Consider the following 20,902-nt stretch of genomic DNA (forward strand, 5'->3'; position numbering starts at 1 on the left):
CTCCGAGGCCACGGCACTCACCATAGTGATTGCAATGGCTACGAGGCCACGGCACTCACCAGAGTGATTGCAATGGCTACCGTCGAGGCCACGGCACTCACCACAGTGGCTACGAGGCCACGGTACTCACCACAGTGATTGCAATGGCTACGAGGCCTCGGCACTCACCATAGTGATTGCAATGGCTACGAGGCCACGGCACTCACCATAGTGATTGCAATGGCTACGAGGCCACGGCACTCACCATAGTGATTGCAATGGCTACGAGGCCACGGCACTCACCATAGTGATTGCATGTTCTTGATATAAATTAGTGGCTTTTTAGTTACATAAAAAACAAACGACGCCAATATCTTTCTGGAGTTCAAATCACTTTTTTCGACCTGGCATGACTCCAGTTAGAGCAAAACATAAAACAACGGTCGTCAGGAAAAACAGGTCTCCTAATTTATTGCTCCCTCAGTAATAAGGGGTGCCACATTAATCAAATACACAATTCTCTAATAATAAGAAAATATGCTTTATATCATTACATATTTAATAACTCCTGTTTAACTCGCTTATTATGCTGAGGGAAGTGATATCAGATTGTTAATGGATGTTGTGTTTTTTTACCGATGGATACAAAGAGAGGGATTTTCTCGTCTTCTATAGGTTTTCCCAGCTGTTTTAAACAGTTTTCATTTGAATTCACCAACTCTAACATTCAATGTCGTCCGAGAAAACAATCAAACGCTTTTGTCAAACCAATTTAGTCATTTACCATTCAATTTCACAGTTTGACCACCCTTTTTAGTCACCGGGTCGAGAATATTCGTCATTACAGATTAAATTCGTCTAGGCTGTTGCGGAATAGCAGCATTCAGAGATCAAATTCGTCTTTTATCAATCAATTTGAAACTTGCATAAAGTAAATTAGTCCGGTGTTTTCTAAAGCATTTTCCTTGTGTCCCCAAGCACAATTGGGCACATTCGCTCGCATGACTTTTCGAACCAAAGCAGAGTACTGAACTCAATGAAGAGTTATCAAAAAGTAAAGATTAAGATCAACAGTACGATGTTATTTAAAATAAACAAAAGTTATTTTAGGAAGATAAAATCAAAAGAAATGACACATTTATGAAGAAAAAATGAAAGAAAAAAATTAAGACATTCTTATTAGAGGCCTATACAGCGTGTATCCAAAATAATGCAAACAAAATACAACATAATATCATACGTAGAATGTGTAGCCAACATAGATAATATAGGTATGGTTTGAAAGATACGTCTTTTCACTTTAAAATGAGACATCAAATCTGATAATTTTTGACGGAGTCTTCTTGCTATCAGTTTGTAAACATGTTCACATACTAAGCCTGTTTAGCATGAGGTGACAGTAAGAAAGTGTTTAGAATTTTGTTTACTCGCAAAATACATTTTTGTCGGCAAGGCAAATATCCAAACAGAGGCAATTAGGCTACCTTTGTCTAAATGCCTAAAATTGAAAACTATATTACCGCAGTCTAGATTTCTTCGTAATCCTTTACTTCAAGGTATACTGTAATTGTATTATTTAGAGGAAATTAGATGTACGTGCACATGTATGGTCAAAATGTAATTACTCTACTGTAGTAACCCTCGAACTTTATTCACAAAAACGCACGTTTTTGATTTCCACTGCGCATTTCCCCCACCTTTTTATGTTTGACTGTTTTAGTTAACTCTTCCCGTTTCTAATGTTATTAAACCTCGCAATAAAATTTGAGTATATATTTATTTCTATATAGTTAACTAAAATTCTTCAATGACATATTGAAATAGTTCATGTATTGATTATAGTTCATAAACAACACAGAGTAATTTTATCACAGCTCTCTATTGCACATTTTCTTATCTTATAACTTTTTCGCAACAAATTAACTGCAAAAAAAGACAATGGACAATTATTGATGGCGTTGACACGATTCTACAGCTACCATTAACAATGAGTATAAGCATCTTTATTATTCTACATAGTTTTAAAGCCCCTTTAGAACCCTATTAATTACTAATTATTATCCATTTAACAAGACGTGATACTTGGTTTTAATGACAACAAAACAATAAGTTTAATACATTATCATGATTTATTTTTAAAGTATCACTAACATGTTTCGCTTTAATGACCGCAAGTAGGGGCATATCCATCATAAATAAAGTGATCACATTCAGACGATGACTGTAAGCATTAGTACTTCCATCTAAGTCCACAACGAAACACAGCTTTATCATTACTGTATAAGTGAATGAATTTGAATTAATCCTTGATGAAAAATCCCACGACGTCTTTATTGTCGCTCAGTATTATAGGAGTTTCATGCGTCTTCGGTTATTTTAGTTACAATAGATAAGCCCGAATTTCATAATTTGACAAAACTCAAACAACTTTTGGTCATCATACAATTAAGATTAATTAGGATGTGAAAACTTGTAAACCCGGAAAGATAGTCCAAGGTACGAACGGATATACCGTTTAGGTTTATGCTTATGGTTATATAGGTTGTATAGTATTTTTGTCCAATTCCTTAATCATGATGATAAGATTCCTGATTAAATTAGCCTACTCGCTTTGGTCTACTGCTTTTGAGTAGCGGCCATATCTGCCTTGGTTGAGCAGTGACAGATATTCACTACCCCTGTGTATGTGCTTTCCTTAGCGACGCTGAGGGCGCCGAAACGTCCCCTGCTAGCAACAGATACTTCAGCCGGCTTCTCCTCTAAGCCATTCTGAACATCATGGTGACTGCCCTTCGTTACATTATTGTTATGGATGAACATATTTTTCGTAACCTCGACAGATAGCCCATTGAGATGTGGCATAGATCCACCTCGGGATTTTGAACCCTTGGTCATATGATGGCAAAACACGTCATCTTCACTTTTGTCGGCATCATTACAGAGACCATTAGAGTGACCATTTACCATCTCAATGCCCTTTTGACTGCCGTTGTTGAGCCTTTCATCCCCGGACTGCTCATCTGATTCCGGCGACATTTTGTCTGTCGGAATAAATGGCTTACGGGGATACAGATTTGGACTCTTTCGAAAATCTACCCCATCTGTGTCACTTGAGTAGCCATCGAGCTCATCAGGTATTGCTAATGCCGCCATCTTGGACTCGGTATACAGTGCCATGTAGACATCTGGTCGTGCCTCAAATGCTGCTGCTGCAGGCCAGGAGGCGATTCGACGTCTCAGAGGACTGAGACAACGCATGACCGCATTACCCATGCTGCAGATCAATCTCCAATCCTTCACGATATCATCTTCTGTAGTGTTTAGAGATGTTACCGTGAATCTGATAACATAAAGACCGTTGATTGCCGCAGGCACAACGTACAGTTTGCCGGTTGCATTGACTCGACGCAGCAACTCCTCAGTCAAAAAATTCTTTCCCTGAATTTAGAAAGATAATAAGTAATATGATAAAACCGTGAATCAGTCACACAAAAAGTAGTAAATTTTGAAAAACAAAGTTTTGTATCAGGGGAGTCTTACATTAATTAAGATGCCTAAAATCTCCCGACTTACCTTAAGTCGGAAAACAACCAGGCTCAGGTTGCATTCAACTGGAATCTCAAATATCGGTTCTGTCCGAAGCAAGGACTCGAAGTACTTTGCCAAGCGAACACCCTGGTTAAGACAGAAGTAGTTGATGTCATTTATGAATTCCTAAAATAACTTCTCGTTAAAACGAAATGTTCGGGCACCATTATATTTTCTTATGTGGCAAGTGGCAACATTAGGCTTCCGCCTGAGGAATACGTATGCGGCTCCGAAAACGTTTTCGATTACAGGTGAACTAACTGCGGGTTCTTGTATTTAAAAAGAAGAAGGTTGATTTACCTTGCGCACGTGCTCTTGTAGACCCTTGATTCCAAATGACCGGATGACAAACCACAGCTTAATGGCACGGAAGCGACGGCTAAGAGGAATTTGCCAATTCTGAGGATAGAACACCCAAAGGCGAATCGGTGTGTTACAAGTTATTTTTTTAGAACAAAATTAATATCATCTTCTGTAGTGTTTAGAGATGTTACCGTGAATCTGATAACGTAAAGACCGTTGATTGCCGCAGGCACAACGCACAGTTTGCCGGTTGCTACACATTGGTCGTGTAGCAGAACGTTTCCAGCTCACTGTTAAGCCCCTGTCACACCTTTGCGTATCCTAATTCCTTATGAGTTCCTTATCAAAAAATTTCAATACGCAGCCGTACGCTCAATTAACGCCGAAATGTTTTGATCACTTTGACTTATGTGCGACGCACATCTAGCGTACAAGTAACGAATTCAGCGCATCCATTGCGTATGAGATGCGTATGAGTTCCGTATGCAGTGCACAACATTATTTTTCGGGCTGCGAATAGACCGCTTGCAGACGCGTTCGATAATCGACGCGCGAAGGCGCGCGACGCCAACATGGCGTCGCGCACCTTCGCGCGTCAATTATCGAACGCGTCTGCAAGCGATCTATAGGTCAGTATGCAGTGCGCATGCCGAGCGTATTCCGGACGCACCCGACTTATGCCGACCGCATGCTTGACGCACTTCTGAGCGTATTCCCGCCGCATTTCCGCCGCTCGCCGTCCAGCGTGCGTTGCATCTGCGCTGCAAGTACGCTATGTATACGTCCAATACAGGCGGCTCATATGCTGACGGGGTGCGTCACGAACACATAGCGTACTCGAAACGCACTCGACCGATGCGGGACCGAGGCGCTGCGTACCACTGATCTCTATATAAAGACTGGATAGCTAATAAAGAGCCGCACAATGAACGAATTTGACGCCATATTGGTGAGACCGGCTGGTGATCTACAAAGGACAAGTTGCCGTTTTTATAGACAGCATGATTTCTTTTGTAACGTCGCGGTTCACTTGACTTATATTTTGACCACTACCACTGACCAAGGTTAACTACAATTTTTCTAACGTCGTGGTTACTAAAATGCCGCAAATATAACTTTTTCGGCGTTTTGAAATAATAATCACTACGGAAATGTGTCCCTTTTAGAACATCATAATATGTGTACGTGACCAAAATGCGCGTCAACTGTTGATACAACGCGCGTGTATTTACGCGTAGAACGTTCGTATTATACGCGGCCATCTTCGTGAGACCGGGGGCGAATTGGTCAATATGCAAAGTCTACTGTGTGAATGTTGTATGCATATCCGCTATCCAGTCTTTATATAGAGATCAGTGCTTATGACCTGCGTAACAGCGTACGCAGCGTAGTTTTGTGCATGCCCAAAACTATCCTGCGTACTGGGCCGTACCATGCGTATATCTGCGTACATAAAACCTACACAAAACGATAGAGATGCATATGAGGTGCGTATTGTGCGTACGACTGCGTATGAAAAAATTGTCAATGCGCAACTCATAAGGAATTAGGATACGCAGAAGTGTGACAGGGCCATTAGTGTTGGCATATTTTAGCACGGTGCGTACGGTACGGGTACGTGATGTGCATGCAGAGCTGTGAATTCAGTGTTAGCAGAGCCATCAAATTGAACCCAGATCATTCAATTAAACCATGATTACGAACGACTTCATAATGAGTCATTAATATCGCAACAGACTGCCTCAAGATTATAGCTTTTCCCGGCCAATTTCACCAACAATTCGTTCAATTTAACCCGAGGCTCATTCAAATTCCTTAAATGAGCATTCGAACGTCAAAAAGAGTCATACGATTTCGTTATTTTAGCAGTCTTTCGATGAAAAAGTTCATTCAAATAATATAGTTGTTTCGTTCATTCAAATTCGTCAAAGGCCTCAGACAGAGGCTGAAAGAGAATTCGATTTAAGGAACTGGCAAACAGTCTTCACATTATCTGCATTCAAATTCGTTTATGTGGTATATGCGTTTTCTGCTTATTCATATTTGCCTGTAATTATAATGGAAAGAAAAGCAAACTTATTCTGTTTTCGGGTTATAACGTTGACCCTACCCTTGTTTCTACAAACCTTTTTTAACTTTTAATTAGAAATGGTTCACATAATTATCAACAGAAATATAGAAAAATGAATAACACCAATCCTGTATACACAATTACCAGCAACCCCCCCCCCCAAAAAAAAACCACAATAATCCTGTCTGGATTTCATATAACTCAAGAGACAGGCTTAGACCAAGATAACAGAACATGGTTGACGATTTGGGGTTTGTTTAATTTAATTTTTTTTTTAAATCGGATTTTTAAACATTTATATCGGATTTTTTGGATTTAAATCAGATTCTTTTTATTTGTTTAACTTTAAAAATATTGATTTGTCAAAAAAATTGTGTAAATCTTCCCATGCACCCTTATTACACCCATCAGCAAGGAGTTTTCAGGTTCCAATAATACCCATCATCCACAAAACTCAGTATTCAGAAATTTGCAGACAAACATTCCCAATTAACATTCATAAATGCCTTTGAAAATAAGTGATTTTAACAAAAATCACTTGATTTAATCTACATGTAGGCAACCTCATTGGCACAAGGGTATAAATACTGAAGATACTTTAAAGGTACATAGCCTGATTGATTGTGTGTGGATATGAATGAAAACCGTGTTATGGTACATGTTAAACAAAAAAAATATGAGTACAATTCTCCCTGAGCATGTCTTCATGTCTTTCATAAAAATGCTTCTAATTTCAAAACGACAGTACTGATCCTTGTGAAACTTATAGAAAGAATGTTTGATTGACGGTCCTTCGGGAGATCAATCGGGTCTTTAACCTTTAAAGGCATTACATAAATCTAAATCTATTTTTTTTATGGAGAAAAGTTAGGAATATGCCTAAGACTATCAATGGGACTTTAATACACCTTTAGATGGTTTAGGTAACGCTACACCAGCAAAGTTGTTGCATATTCATATGCAAAAGTGAGTGTGCTGACTATCACTGAACAATTCATTAATACTGTACAAACTAGAATTTAAAATTCAACCTTCGAAGAAAAACATTTAGACTCACATCTTGACTTTAATCAAAACAATGATTTTAGGTAATTATGCAAAACCTACATTTACGTTGAGTCGATGCTGATGAAGTAGGGGTGTTTGAATGTGTTAAAATCTTACACTTTGTAATTAAGTGGAATCAGTTGATTTAAATGATTAAAATGGCCATCAATCAATATATTTTGCTAATCACCAAAGGGTGATTTAAATCAGCTATTTAAACCAGTGACCTAAATCAGTCGGATTTAAATCAGCCAACCCTGTAACAGAATAATGACACAAAGGAATTATTCAAATTAAGACAATGATTATGGTACAAAAATATCATTCAGAAAAACTTACAGTTAAAAAACTATATAGCAATACCTACTCCAACAATCCATAGCACATATAAATTGATCACTCAGAATTTGAAATAGATTTGGTCTAAATGAAAATGTAACACAGTGGCGGCGCTACGGGGGGCCCATAAAAAGTTCATGCCCACCCAGTCGTCCCCCCCCCCCCATTGAAAATTTGGCATCCGAAGAAAACCACAGCCATATAAGTAACCATTATTAGCTGGGAGAACATAAAGTCCCTTCTTTCCGCAATTTTGTGCGTATTTTTTACCAAAACTTTTTGTTTTCGCGAGTCACGGCTTTTTATTGTAACGTCGCTTGGAAAGTTAATGTGTAATGTAGCCATGATATACATTTTGAACAGCGCCCCCATGGGAAGATGGTGTCCAGCCCCCCCCCCCCCCCCCCCCCCCCCCCACCCCCACCCCACTAATTGATTTTACGGAGGGCGGGTGTCCGGTGAAAAAACCCTGTCTACCTTTCAGCGCAGATGAAATTTTTGGGCGCCTCATGCCCCACACGCCCCCCCCCCCCCCCCCCCCCCCCCCTAGAATGAGAACCCTGGCTACGCCGCTGATCTGAAAACGTGTTGATGAAAATTCACGTTTTGGGTGCTGAAATTGGCCGGGAAAACCTATAGTATATGGACTCCGTGCATATCATTAACATTAGACGGCCACAGGACACTATAATTATATAGGCCTAGGCCAGTTCCAAACGGCGTACCACTGCCGTGCCGAACTCAGTTGAATTCAGCTCTTTAGTACGGCAGTTGCTCTAAACACCGAGCTGAACACCGAGCTGAATTAGTTGAACTAACGATGTTGAATTATAATTGATCAGTTGCTTATATAGCCAGCAAACTGTCGTTGTAAGACAAACGACGCGACAGTTGTATTGATGCCAGACACTTGTGCTTATAATATAAGCACATGTAAATTTCTATTTTTGTAAAGCTTACTTTAAATTCAAATGTTTCGCTCTTTTCACGCTCCGCCATGTATTGGGCATGCACAGCCTCGATCTGGCAACTTTACACAATAAAAATAGCCGGTTCAGTGATCTGAACCCCAACATGGGAATCACTGAACCGGCTATATGTGTAAAGTTGCCAGATCGAGGCTCTGGGATTGGGAGCGAATGGGATTCACTTAAGGCTACGATGACTCGGTAATTTATACCTTTGCATGACTTTCAATAGTCTTACTAGCCAAAGAGATTTTTGTACGGCAGTTGCGACGACTATTAAAGTGAGCAAGAAAACCCAGTGATAAGCAGCTGCCAGATCGGTTGACCTGCAATAAACTTTCCCTCTAACACAATAAATGCAAAACATGGTCGTTGAATTATTTTTTTCAAATGAATTAACAGAGAGAGATGAATGGTCTGATTACTATCCCAAACCATAGCTCGATTGTATGTCAGATTTCAGTCCAAGGAGTTGGGGATTAAGAAATATATCAATCAAAGCTTACCATGAAATCAACAGCCATCCCTTGCTTCTCATGTTTGAGGTACAGTGGATTTACACAGAAGGTATTCTCCAATACCTCTCGATCTTTCACCCTGAATATAATTGAAATCGCTAATGTAAGGAAGTAAACGAGTTCTTTTCTCTTAATTTATAGCCAGCAAACGACAAACATACATGTAGTTACAATTCAATGCTATCTATATACCACCAGGTATTCCGTGCACATTGTGTATTTAATAGTGCGGTGCAAGTTGACTTTAAAAAGTTGCGAGAGTTTACTTAAATATATACGTGACTTCCAGTTTCGTGTTCCTCGTAGGCCCATAGGAGCTAGAACGCGATGTCCAATTTTATCTACATGAATTTTGTTTAAGTTTTGTTACAAAAACCGACAACATTACAATATATTATGATAAAAGCTTGAAAAATGTGAAACCTGATGACCACAATAATATGGACAATTAATGTGACCTTATAACTTCCGGTCAATCGATCATGCACATTACAGTTGGGAAAGACAAACATGGGAGTCTGCGACAAGACCAGCTCGAGTTTGGTATCAAAGCGTTCAAAAGTGGACATGGCGAGACTGGCACGCTCTATTATTCTAGTAAATGAAAACTCCAGTAGGTGTGGTAATACAGATTTTCCTAGATACTATAGGTTTCCCCGGCTATTTTAAAAGATTTTTCATTCAAATTCACCAACTCTTACATTCAATTTCGTCCACGAAAAATTTCACACGCTTTTACCAAAACCAATTTAGTCATTCACCATTCAATTTTAAAGTTTGGTCACCCTCTTAGTCACTAGGTCGAGAATATTCGCCATTACAGATCAAATTCGTCTAAGCTAAATGGCAGCATTCAGAGATCAAATTTGTCTTATATAAATCAATTGGACGAATTTGATTTCTGAATAACAATATAGCTAGACGAGACGAAATCGAATACTCCGCGATGAAAACGTGTGCTCATCGTTTGAATTTGCTTGAACTGAATTCGAAATTGTCTGACAAAAGACAAAATTTAACATTGGAAGTGCACTTAGCCTAATCGATGTTGATGGACGAATTTGAATATTAGAAACGGTGAATTTAAATGATAAACATTTTATAATAGCCGGGAAATCCTGTATTTTTATTTGATGAAAATATATAATTTAATTTCGTTCCACAACATCGTTTAACTTGATTGCTCAATTCAAATCTGCAACAACAGATTTCATGTTGACTGCAGTGTAATCCAGGAATAAAGCATTAGAATTCGTCCAAGTTCCAGTGAATTTGTCTCATGGGGAGTTTTGCGTTGAAAATTAAAAAGCTATGCACATTCAATCTACTTCTTCGCCATGCAAGCAATGCACGTAGGGCCTACTGAATAAATTAAAATAACCAATAACCCTCTTCACTCTCACACTCTTTTGTCCGTTCCCACTCCCTGTGACCTTTGATCCTTCCCCTTTCTGGTCCCTCCCTGCTTATACCAGACCCCTTGTGGTTTGCCATCTCCCTTTGTTTCTTTGTTCTCTCATCCACCCTCCCCTGCATCTTTCCACACCTTTCCCACCTATTCCTCCTGTTGTGTTTCTTCTCTCAGCCCTGCATGTTTGTGTGCACCCCCATGTTAATGTATGTACCTCTGTCATTTCTGTTTTAGCCTCTGAAGAAGAACTTGCTAAGTTCGCAACGTCAGGCCACATTAATTTTTAGATTTAAAATAACCAAAGCGCTAAAATCAATGACAAAAAACGAGTTATCTTTTCAATACATTGCCAATCTTCAACTTAGAATATAAATACCGGATTTGCAGTATGATGGAACAAATTTTCATTGTTTATAACATTACCCCAAATACGAAAAAATATACTGATGCAAATTTAAAATTTAAATTAGCAAAATCACCCAACGATATCAATATCAATAGCAAAGTGCTAGATTAACTGGGAAACCTATAAATTGATACTCAATATGCGAGCGCTCTCTATCAATAAAGCATCGCAAATGTTTTTTTTTTTAAACGTCTTTAACTTGTTTTTAATCATGTTGACGATACAATAATTGTTAATTTCAATCTAAAATTTGCACCAAAGCACCTATTTGTTACTTTGAAGGCGCTGGTTAGCTTACCACAAGGCGGTACAGTCAAAATGCACCATCATCCATTTACTGGGATTAAAGGCAAACGTGTCTGCTTTGTCAACTCCCTTCAAGTGAGGGCGGTACTCGGGACAAAGGAAAGCAGTGCCGGCATAAGCTGCATCCACGTGTAACCACAGCTTTTTCTCCTCACCTGTCCAAAAATCATAACAGAATGATTTAGTACTGGTATTTTTGAATCCGAAAAAGTTACAAACAAACATCCTGAAGACAAGGGTTTATGTTTTGCTAAACGTCTGTTTTGACAGAAAACGTTTAGACAATAAACCATGTAATGTCTATTTTATATATAGAAAAAGTCGAGTCTGAAAGATCACAGTTTCCGTTTATATGCAATCGGTTTAGCACTTTTTGCATTCAAAATAATTACATGCACATCAATGGACAAAAGGTAACCAAACGTAATGACAACAAAGCTTTCATTAGGACTGCTGGCTGCTGTATTTTTATCTTTAGTTTCTTTGCTATGTTTATTTTCTTCGACATCTATTTTTTCAACATTGTTCTATATTCCTTCTGACCTATACATATCAACTTCTTAAAAATAATTCTTATTTGCTTTATTCATATGCATATTTGGATAATGTATATATCTTCTTGGAATTATAGATATAGGCCTATATATATATTTTTTTAAATTTTCTGTGATTGTTCTCAAAAAAATGCTGTAAGTGCATGGTGTATTTGAACTCCAACGCCAAAATGCTTGTTCACTCATTTGACCACATTATTCATGTTCTTAAATGAACGAATTTGAATGATCTATACTGGTAATTTATATTTGAACGATTGCATACTTTTAAGTCCGCTTGCCGTGTATTTTCAGATCGCGTGCTCGAAAAACTAAACTGAATGTTCTTTTTAGTTAATTGAACGATGACCGTTCACTGAATTCAAACTCGCGCTAAAAGAATGACTCTGAGGATAATTTGAGTGATCATTTGTTTAAATTGAACAGGAAAACCTATAAAACTACGATCTTGAGCCGTATGTAATATACTCTTTTTGCTGAAAAGGATTCATTGCTCGTCGCAGATTGGAGCTAAAAATGTCTGCAATTTAAACACAATTATCTGTCAAGTGAAGTTTAAAATCAGATTTATGATTATTCAATGAACATAATTACAGGACAATTTTATTTTATCATCGTGTCGGACGTAAAGTCTCAAATCTATACAATTCATAATTGAACGATACTGACGAGGGTCATAACTGCTGAATCATAGCTGGTTAACGACAAACGAAGAATTGAAAACTCAGAATTGTAGTATTTGTGTGTGCAGCTACAAGTAATCCTAATCAATTATATTATTAATATAGGCCTAGATGGATTGTCATCCTGCACAATTCTAACCAGCCGGGATGTCTCATGTTGAAAACATTTACTTTACATTTCAAAAGTTGAAGACAGCAAATATAAAGATTTATTGCACTTGATGTTTTGAGTTGTCATATCGAGCATTATTGAATACTTACACACTTCACCGATTTCGTCCAGATTATCAAATGCACAGACTCCTGTGGTACCAAGAGTAGCACACACCTGTCATAGACAAAACAAGATATGCAATCAATTTCTCAAGTCACACACTTGGGTCGTCTTTTGGTTTGTCACATCATTTATTACGTTTACTCCAAAATATTATATCTTGTAAAGGACAGAAATGTTTAAGTATGTCGCATCACTTGCATGGTACATGTATTTGTACTTGAATTTATTTAATTCCATGTTAAATAAACACAATTAATTTAATTCCAAAATGAACAGCCCTGTTCATGTTTATCATTGCTTATCATTTTTAATCAATGCCTAAAAATGTCAAATAAATAAATACTATATATTACAAGTAATATAAATGTTATAACCAAACATTATTTTCCTGGCCAATTTCATGAAAAAAAATCGTTCAATTTAACAAGAGGCAAAGTCAAATTTGTTTTAAAACGAATGCTCCCTTATATGAGCATTCGAACATCAACAAGAGTCGTTCGATTTCGTTATTTGAGCTCTTTCGATAAATGAGCTCTTTCAAATTCAAACAGTCGTTTCGTTCATTCAAATTCGTCGAAGGCCCCAGGAAGAGTTTGATCAAGAATTCGTTTGAATGAATGGCAAAACTAAACTCAAGTGTGCACGAAAACGAAATTAAATGCGATAATAGGGGGAAAGAAACCCCAGTATGAACTAACTTGAAAACTCTGCACGAATTGAATGCGTAAAAAAAGGAACGGTTGTTTTTGCTGGGAATTGGCCGGGAAAGGGTTGCCCGTCCGATTTCACACCTTGCTCATTCGGTTATGCAAACTGTTTATTAAAATTCGCATAAAAATGGGCAAGCTTTTCACGCTTGGCTCAATTGCCAAACTTCAAAATATTTCTGGGTGCCTTCATTCACCTGTGAAAAGTATGCAGCAAATGTAACGTTTGCATTTAATTTCGTGACCTGTGGATTTTAGTCCCGCTTGGGTTTTCAATTCGTTACGTTTACAAAAGTAACACATGTTCAGGCGCGTACGCAGGGGGGGGGGGGGTGTTTTGGCTGTTAAACACCCCCCTTTGCCATGTAAAAATATGGAGGGAAAAGAGAGTTATGTGACCGAGCGCGGAACAATTACAAATTATGTGCATGTTCTCAACTTTAAGCTTTGAATACAGAAGACACTTTATAAGAGCAAGAATACATAGGCCTATATGTATTTGAAACAAATGAAACAAAATATCCCCTCAATTTTAAAAACTTCTGCTAAAAAAATCAGGGGAAAAGTGGCCAGGAAACGCCTCAGATTGCACCACAGAGCATCTACGATCCAAAATTTCCCGGGGCCCTTAACCCTAAAGGGGCCGGGGGCGGAAATCCGCCCGCCCCCCCCCCTCAACATTTTCCGTGATAGCCTCTAAAAAAAAAAATTCGCGACCCGAGCTGTTATGACTTTTTAGCCTCGAGCTTTGCGCATCTTTTGATACCAAATGCATAAAAATCGGACCACGGGTTGCCGCGTAGCGAAAAAATTTCCGGCGCTACGCGCCGTGAAAACTGAATTTTCGCATAAACGTCGTGTACACAGAGCAGAATTGCCATTCGTACATATGAATAATTAATTAGCCATAATTCCAAAACCCTTTGGCCTATAGTCATGAAATTTCTTGGGTATGTTTAGGAAGAGTTGCTCTATGCATGTGCCGAGTTTCAAAAAATTTCGTCACTCGATGGCCGAGATCTTAGGGGGGCGGAATCCGCCCCCCCCCCGGCTGAGAAATGGTCAACATAACCCGGCCCCTTTAGGGTTAAGCGGGCCCCGGACCCCACGCCGTAAGTGCTTCGCGCTCCGCGCTCCGCGCTCGCATTAGTCCTCCGGCCAAATTCCCTCTATGCTAATTTCACCCTAGCGGTGCCTCATATTTGTACCTCATTCAGCGAATGGCTGAGGCTCGGACTACAGGGGCCTAAATCCCTTTCCAAAATAGAAAATTGTGAAAAAATACGGAGATGGAACATGGTTCTCAACTTTGAGTACATAACAAACTTAATGAAGAACAAAAAAAAATAACAAATTTTAATGGAATTTTCGTTGTTTAAAACGTTTTCTAAACGGTGGAAGTGGCCAGGAATCGCCTCAGATTGCACCACAGAGCATCTAAAATCCAATTTTTTTCCGGGGCCCTTGAGCGGGCCCCGGACCCCACGCCGTAGGGGCTTCGCGCTGCGCGCTCGCAGGTCCTGGACCCTTCACTACAATTCTAGGGCCCCCCCCCCGGCAAATGGCAGTCTGAATCCGCCCCTGTGACCAGAGCGCGTTTGTATCCTGTATCTGGAGTTTGGCCTTAGGGGTGGGGCGGTTTACACAAAGAATTAGATTCCCAACGGATGAGAATCATGAGATCCAGGGGACGAAGCTGAGTAAATTTAGCCAATTACAAGAACAGATCCTAGCACTTCCGCAGCCTGTGTCACTTTTTTTCTTGAATTTCTTCTTTTTTTTGTTTAAATGCTGTTTGTTGAGGGAGGGGACTGCCCACATTGACCCCTTTACTCATATGTTCATCATAAGACACAGAACATGTTTTGTTTTTTTCGATTTACTATGTTTGGCGCCAACACAAACTCCCGACTTTTATTTTAGCGTTAAGTTTAGCCCACTGATACTATTTTTATTTCGGGCGCCAACACAATTTACCATCTTCATTTCTAGCGTCATAAATGATGACATCCAATTTTGAAACACCCCCCTTGAAAAAATCCTGCGTACGCCACTGCACATGTTCAATACATTTTGGCAAACTTGTTAGAAAACCTATATTTATTTTCAACGATAGGGCAATGGAATTGGGAGACAATTTGCTAAACGTCAATATTTGAGATAAAAATCTATTTCATTTCTAAATATTTTCATGACCTTCAATATCTTTTCCCTTCTCTGTTGTTTCCAAAAACTTACTTTCCCTTCTCTTACCTACTTTCCCTTCTCTGTTACTTCCATACTTTTGTAAACGTATGCACCGTATATTTTTGTTTATAGATACCGTGAAATATTTCGAACTTTCACTAAAATGATCCGGGTGTGAAAACGCTTGATTACAGTGGGGGGGGGGGGGGGGGGGGCAGTGAGTCGGGGATGCCGCCCGGATCCGCCTTTGACATTCAATTTCGAGCACACATTATTTAGTTCTTAGTTAATTTTGGTCATTAGTTTATTATTCCCATGAAATGTCTAATTACATACATTGTAAATGCGCAAATGCGAATCTTAAAACACATAGGCCTACCACGTCAACGAATTCTAATGCACCAGTGTGACAATTGATGAAACTGAATTCTGGAACATCCTCTTGCTAATTGCTTCGACGAAACTGAATGAACTAAACCGTCTGACTTCCATTGCAATTATTTGTAGAAAGAGTGTCCACCAATACATTCGAGAGACTCCTTTTAACGATTGCAGCTTTCAATTTAAAAAAATGAATGGGCCAGTTCTTCTTTAGAACGCATTTTACTTACAAAGAATGGAATGAGACCATTTTTCTCATCTTCATCAATAGCCTTCCTCAGAGCGTTCCCCCGCATACTGTAACGCTCATCAGATTGGAGACGTCTTAGTTTGACAAGTGCAATCAGAGCGTTTTTTTCGATGGAAGAATGGGCCTGTGTGTATAAAGACAAATAAAGACACGTTACCGTCAAAATCTGACCAGGCAGTTTGAAATATTTCAGTAAATATAGTACGGCAGATAGGTGCGAGGATTGTTTCTTTGATGATACAAGCATAGCACTTGGCACACAAATGTCAGAGTATGTCCTAAGACAGATATTTGGCCATGGACATCGCAGATTTGTCCTTTGAAAAAAATATAGGTAGAATAACAAGGTATTGTGGCCTTTCAAAATCTACCTGCATGCAAGAATGCAACATTTTGTGTTGAAGGTAAATGTAACCCGATACGTAAATGTAGCCGGACCTAACTGTACAGCCGTAACCCTGAACCAGAGTGGTGTATCCAGACCCCGAACTCTGTATTTATAGAGGTTCATGGACATGATGGACTTCATAAGATAAACAAGTGAGTGTTTCGCAACACTTAGTTCCAGGTTATAGTGTTTGGTCTACATTCAGGGCACCTGGTTTTTTTTAAATGACCATAACTCAATAACTATACATGTGTTCTCTCGATTAGAAAGAATTGGTTGTTGTTTTTTCGTTTTTGAAAAGCTAATGAACTAAATGTGTCAAAAACATGTATGCATCAACATTTGCGACGTATTTTTTTTAAGAAGCTGTGAAAAAGAGGGCGCCTTGAGGGTTTGGTTTCGAGGACACCCTGTGTAAACAGGTCAGCCCAACAACATTTAACCTTTAGTGAGCAATTTTTGTAAACTGCGTTCACTTTTAAAGGTCAGTCAACTAAGACCACTCCCACGTCTATTATGGGTGTGGTCCCACCCGCTTACGGGAGTGTTAAAGGCCGTGTATATACATGTATCACGCAGTGTAGTGACAATCTTCTGGTGTCAATGTACTGTTCGCTACACTAGACGTTGGGACAGTCTGAGTCAATATATAATATTTGTTAGTATAGGTTTTCCTGGCCAATTTTCGAATTTTTCTGATCATTTTCAGTATTGGTCATTCCATTTCGCGTGGTTTTGAAATCGGATCAAATTTGGGTTTCTTTTTCATTGTTGGGGCATTCAATTTCGTTTCGGTGCACTCAAGACTTAATTTGCAGCATTCTTACTTTAAGTTTTTGACATCTTTTGACGGTTGACGCATTCAAATTAGCGAACGTCGCTGGGCATATGACGTATGACCACGTTTTTCTATTCTTACTCGTTTATGGGCAGTTATTTTCATCGTTTGGTCATTCAAAATTAATAAGATGTTTTAATTGATATTCTTGCTATTTTCTTCTGAGGTCTATTTTACCAAAATCTCTGTGTCTGTAAGATTTATAATGTAGCAAGTTAACTGATAGGCCTATGAGGGATGATGTAACGAAGTAATGAAACGAAAAGGAATAAGGAATTTCTTTTTTTCACTGTTGATCTTTTCTATACTTGTTTAAAAATTTCAACAAATCTTGTAACTTTGTTTACTGTTCTTTTTCGTTCTGTTTTGTAATTGCTTTTTTTTTTATTTATCGCTGATTCACCATCGATCTCTTAACGTGCAAGAGACTGGCGTAATCAGGGGTTGGGGAGTGCACAGTGGCAGATTGCAACGGGCTAGACTTTGTAAAAGCGTAATCGGGACGCTGCATATAGGAGCAAAATCGTGATGGCTAAATCGGCCGGTCGGAAAAATCGTTCGTCCTTCGGGAAATTTGCAGGGATGAAGAGCGAAAATGTTCATGATTATTCCCTTTTAACAGTGCCCTCTATCTGAAGATGGCACGAACCACTTGCAGGAATTTCTTAAAAGATGCTTGAACAAAATAATGTGGAATTATGTTTGCCCATTAATGAAAATGAATGCCCCGATCAACCCCTTACTGCTGTTTCAGACGAAATTAAATGAAAATTCGACACTTTTAATTTGAATGCAGCTTTTACAGGGACAAGCGAAGCTAAAAGACGATAGATTGTTCGGAAAGTGAAATTTAATGATTCTTTTTTATTGTCGAATGACGATCTGCGTGATCTCAGATCTTTCAATTTCAATCTAAATTGAATGAGCCAGGGGTTAAATTTAATGAAAACTTGGTGAAATTGGCCGGGAAAACCTATCACCGCACATTGGCATTAATATCAGGGTCAGCTCATCAAATCTAGAGTAGGTTTCGTAGTCGGTGAAAAAATAGCACCGATTTATAAACATCGTGTTACGTGAGATATTAATTCAAAGTGACCTGTTAACAAAGGGATTGATACATGCCTGATCTGAACAATAGACAACGAGGCGGGAACAGATAGCACCATCACTGACGTCATCAGATAGGTTCCCTCGTTCTCTCTCCCTGCGAATAGCACGATAGCGGGCAGCAAACATTGCAACTAAGGTTGCTTCACTCAATGTGCCCTGTGATAGAGGAAGATGAAAGAATACGTCAGGATTTTTGATATGGCTAAAAAAGAGGAAAAAAAATCCTTAGCTTTCTACACCGGAAAACTTTTTAAGAAGTTAAAGCTATAGTCCATCATTTGTAATTTGTGCATTTTGTTCGTTTGAAGCAACAAAAGAGTTCAAAATCTAATGAAGGATACTGAACAACTAACCTGATGAAGTTTCAGCTAAGTTTCAGCTGTACATTCCGAGAAAAACAGCATTCTAAGATCTCAATTTCAAATCAAAAGTTACTGAATCATGTTTTGAATTGTTTTGAATTGCAGCTATACGCGACGTAGCGCACTGATCCGACGAATTATAACAACCGCGCGCGCGTGTGCGTCGTTTCAATACTTGTGCGCGCTGCGCTGAATAACAAACGAACTACTAATTTAAATTTTCCTACGGTGCTTCTTAAGAATCACCGTTGGAAATGCCTTCTTTCGTTGATTACTTCAAAATGACAGCTTCCCAGAAAGAATAATTTCACAGGGAGTTTAGTTCCCTTACTATCTTTCAACCAAGTTTGTTTTTCAACAATAATTACGCCAGTTACTTTTCGGATGGCTGCAAATGATGGACTATAGCTTTAATTAAACAATCATGCAGAGAGCCTATAACTTCCCATCAGAGCCTATAACTTTCCATTCACCCTTGATGCCCCCCTCATAACATGCCTATCACCACCACAAAATTATTTCATTAATGTTCATCTTTGTACCAGTACACCGAGTTCCACTAGTCCATATGTATATTAGGTCTATAGGTTTTTGGAAGTGAGAGGTACATTTTTGCCACGAGATTTCACTTTCACGTGAGGCAATTTTTTTCAGTTTCCATATTAAATTGAGATGCAATTTGTAACAATTTTACAAAGGCCTTTTTAATTTTGCTATTTAAGGGTTCCGGAAGCGCGCTACCTGAGGTGGACTTTCAGGCTCTAGGCCTGCTGCCAACCTCGTGCCCCATGGGTACGATCTTGCAGTGTCATGTTGTTTCCCATCATGCCTTGCGCGATCGTAACCCCTGGAATTGTGTAATTCAAATATACCAAAATACGGTACATTATAATTAGGGCTGCAGTTTATCCGTTTTACGTGCCGACGCCATCTTTAAAATGTTAAAAGTTGTGATTTTGAAGAACGTTGTGTTAAGTAGCAAAGATTTGTATTAAATGTACGTGCCTTTACAACCACAGATACAGGGGTTTTTTTTTGCAAAAAACGTGGCTGACATAATCCATATCGTACAGGCTTCGCGACTTTTGAATCATTTTTTTTCGTACGTGACGTTACGTGCAAAGCTAAGCACGCGAGCGCGAGCGCATTATGGGCGCGCCCGGCGTGTAATCTTCGAAATGCCCGCGCAGTACGCTGTGAATAGCCATTCAGTGTCATTTACGTCATCATCACAGCCAGGGGTTAGTGTAAGGAACGAGCACGCGCCCCTGGAGTCGAGGCTGGCCTGCTGCATTCGTAATGACGCCATACTGAATGCCACTACCTGCTGTATTCAAACAAGTTGTCGAATCGAATCCGCGTCACAAAGACGCATGTTAAAGAGAATAACAAAACATTTCTTTGAACTATATCTTATATTTTTTAAGCATACGCAAGAGCTAGACTTAGTTCCGTCAGTTCAGCGTTCTCTTCAACAAATTCGACACTTTTTTCTATTAATACATTTTCTACTTGTATGTTGTATTCCAAACAAAACATTTTTTGGTTTTTTTGTCCTTTTTGTTTTGGGAACAAACAGATCCACTTTGCGAGCAGACTGGCTTCCGGTCTGTACATTATCATTACTGATTGTGGGGCGGGAACCATCCTACCCCAAGGACAGAGTTATTGTCTGGCAGCCTATATAATTCGAAATAAAGTAATAATTCAATTAATGAAAATGGCGCGAAAAAGTGAATTTTTAAAGTTTTGTATTACTAGGAAAAGGAATGTATTTTGGGATGAAACTCGAAAATAGCACGGGAATGCATCTTTAACATGTTTACCGTCAAAATTACATCATACAAACGTGTCCATTGATTTATTTTCTTATTTCCTGCAGCTACATATGCACCTGCCAATTTCCAGTTGTCCATGAAGGATAGATACTTTGCAGCATGCCGTCTGATTGCCAGATATCACTCAAACAGTTTCATTTCCACAACTTGACAAGCTTATTGATCAGTGCGTATTTTTAGATGGCAGTTAATCATCGCTTTAAAAAGGGCGATTGTAAACTAGCCTTGTGGTATTACGTCGACACCTTGAGCACTGTGTTGGGTGGCGCGGCAGCGAAGGCGTAGTCTACGTAGACAGAAAGGAAGGCAGGAGTGTCCGTACAAAACAAGATTATGTTGAATGAAATGTTATTTCCATTCGATTAAGCAGGAAGGAGGACCAGGTGCA

The 20,902-nt window shown here is 39.0% G+C and overlaps 1 protein-coding gene across 1 annotated transcript in view; it reads right to left on the minus strand.

The window, feature by feature from the left end:
• Nucleotides 1-425: 425 nt before the first annotated feature.
• LOC119745830 (histidine decarboxylase-like) overlaps nt 426-20,902 on the minus strand; it is a 39,083-nt gene continuing 18,606 nt past the window's right edge. The window contains exons 6-13 of the mRNA XM_038222460.1: nt 18,327-18,470; nt 15,956-16,099; nt 12,435-12,501; nt 10,929-11,091; nt 8,802-8,892; nt 3,868-3,966; nt 3,553-3,654; nt 426-3,417 (exon numbers count right to left, since the gene is read on the minus strand). Of these exons, the coding sequence (XP_038078388.1) occupies nt 2,596-3,417; nt 3,553-3,654; nt 3,868-3,966; nt 8,802-8,892; nt 10,929-11,091; nt 12,435-12,501; nt 15,956-16,099; nt 18,327-18,470 (1,632 nt within the window). The 3' untranslated portion in view covers nt 426-2,595. The remainder of the gene's footprint in view (nt 3,418-3,552; nt 3,655-3,867; nt 3,967-8,801; nt 8,893-10,928; nt 11,092-12,434; nt 12,502-15,955; nt 16,100-18,326; nt 18,471-20,902) is intronic.

Source organism: Patiria miniata, unplaced genomic scaffold (genome assembly GCF_015706575.1).
Source record: "Patiria miniata isolate m_02_andy unplaced genomic scaffold, ASM1570657v1 HiC_scaffold_7, whole genome shotgun sequence".
Taxonomy (NCBI): domain Eukaryota; kingdom Metazoa; phylum Echinodermata; class Asteroidea; order Valvatida; family Asterinidae; genus Patiria; species Patiria miniata.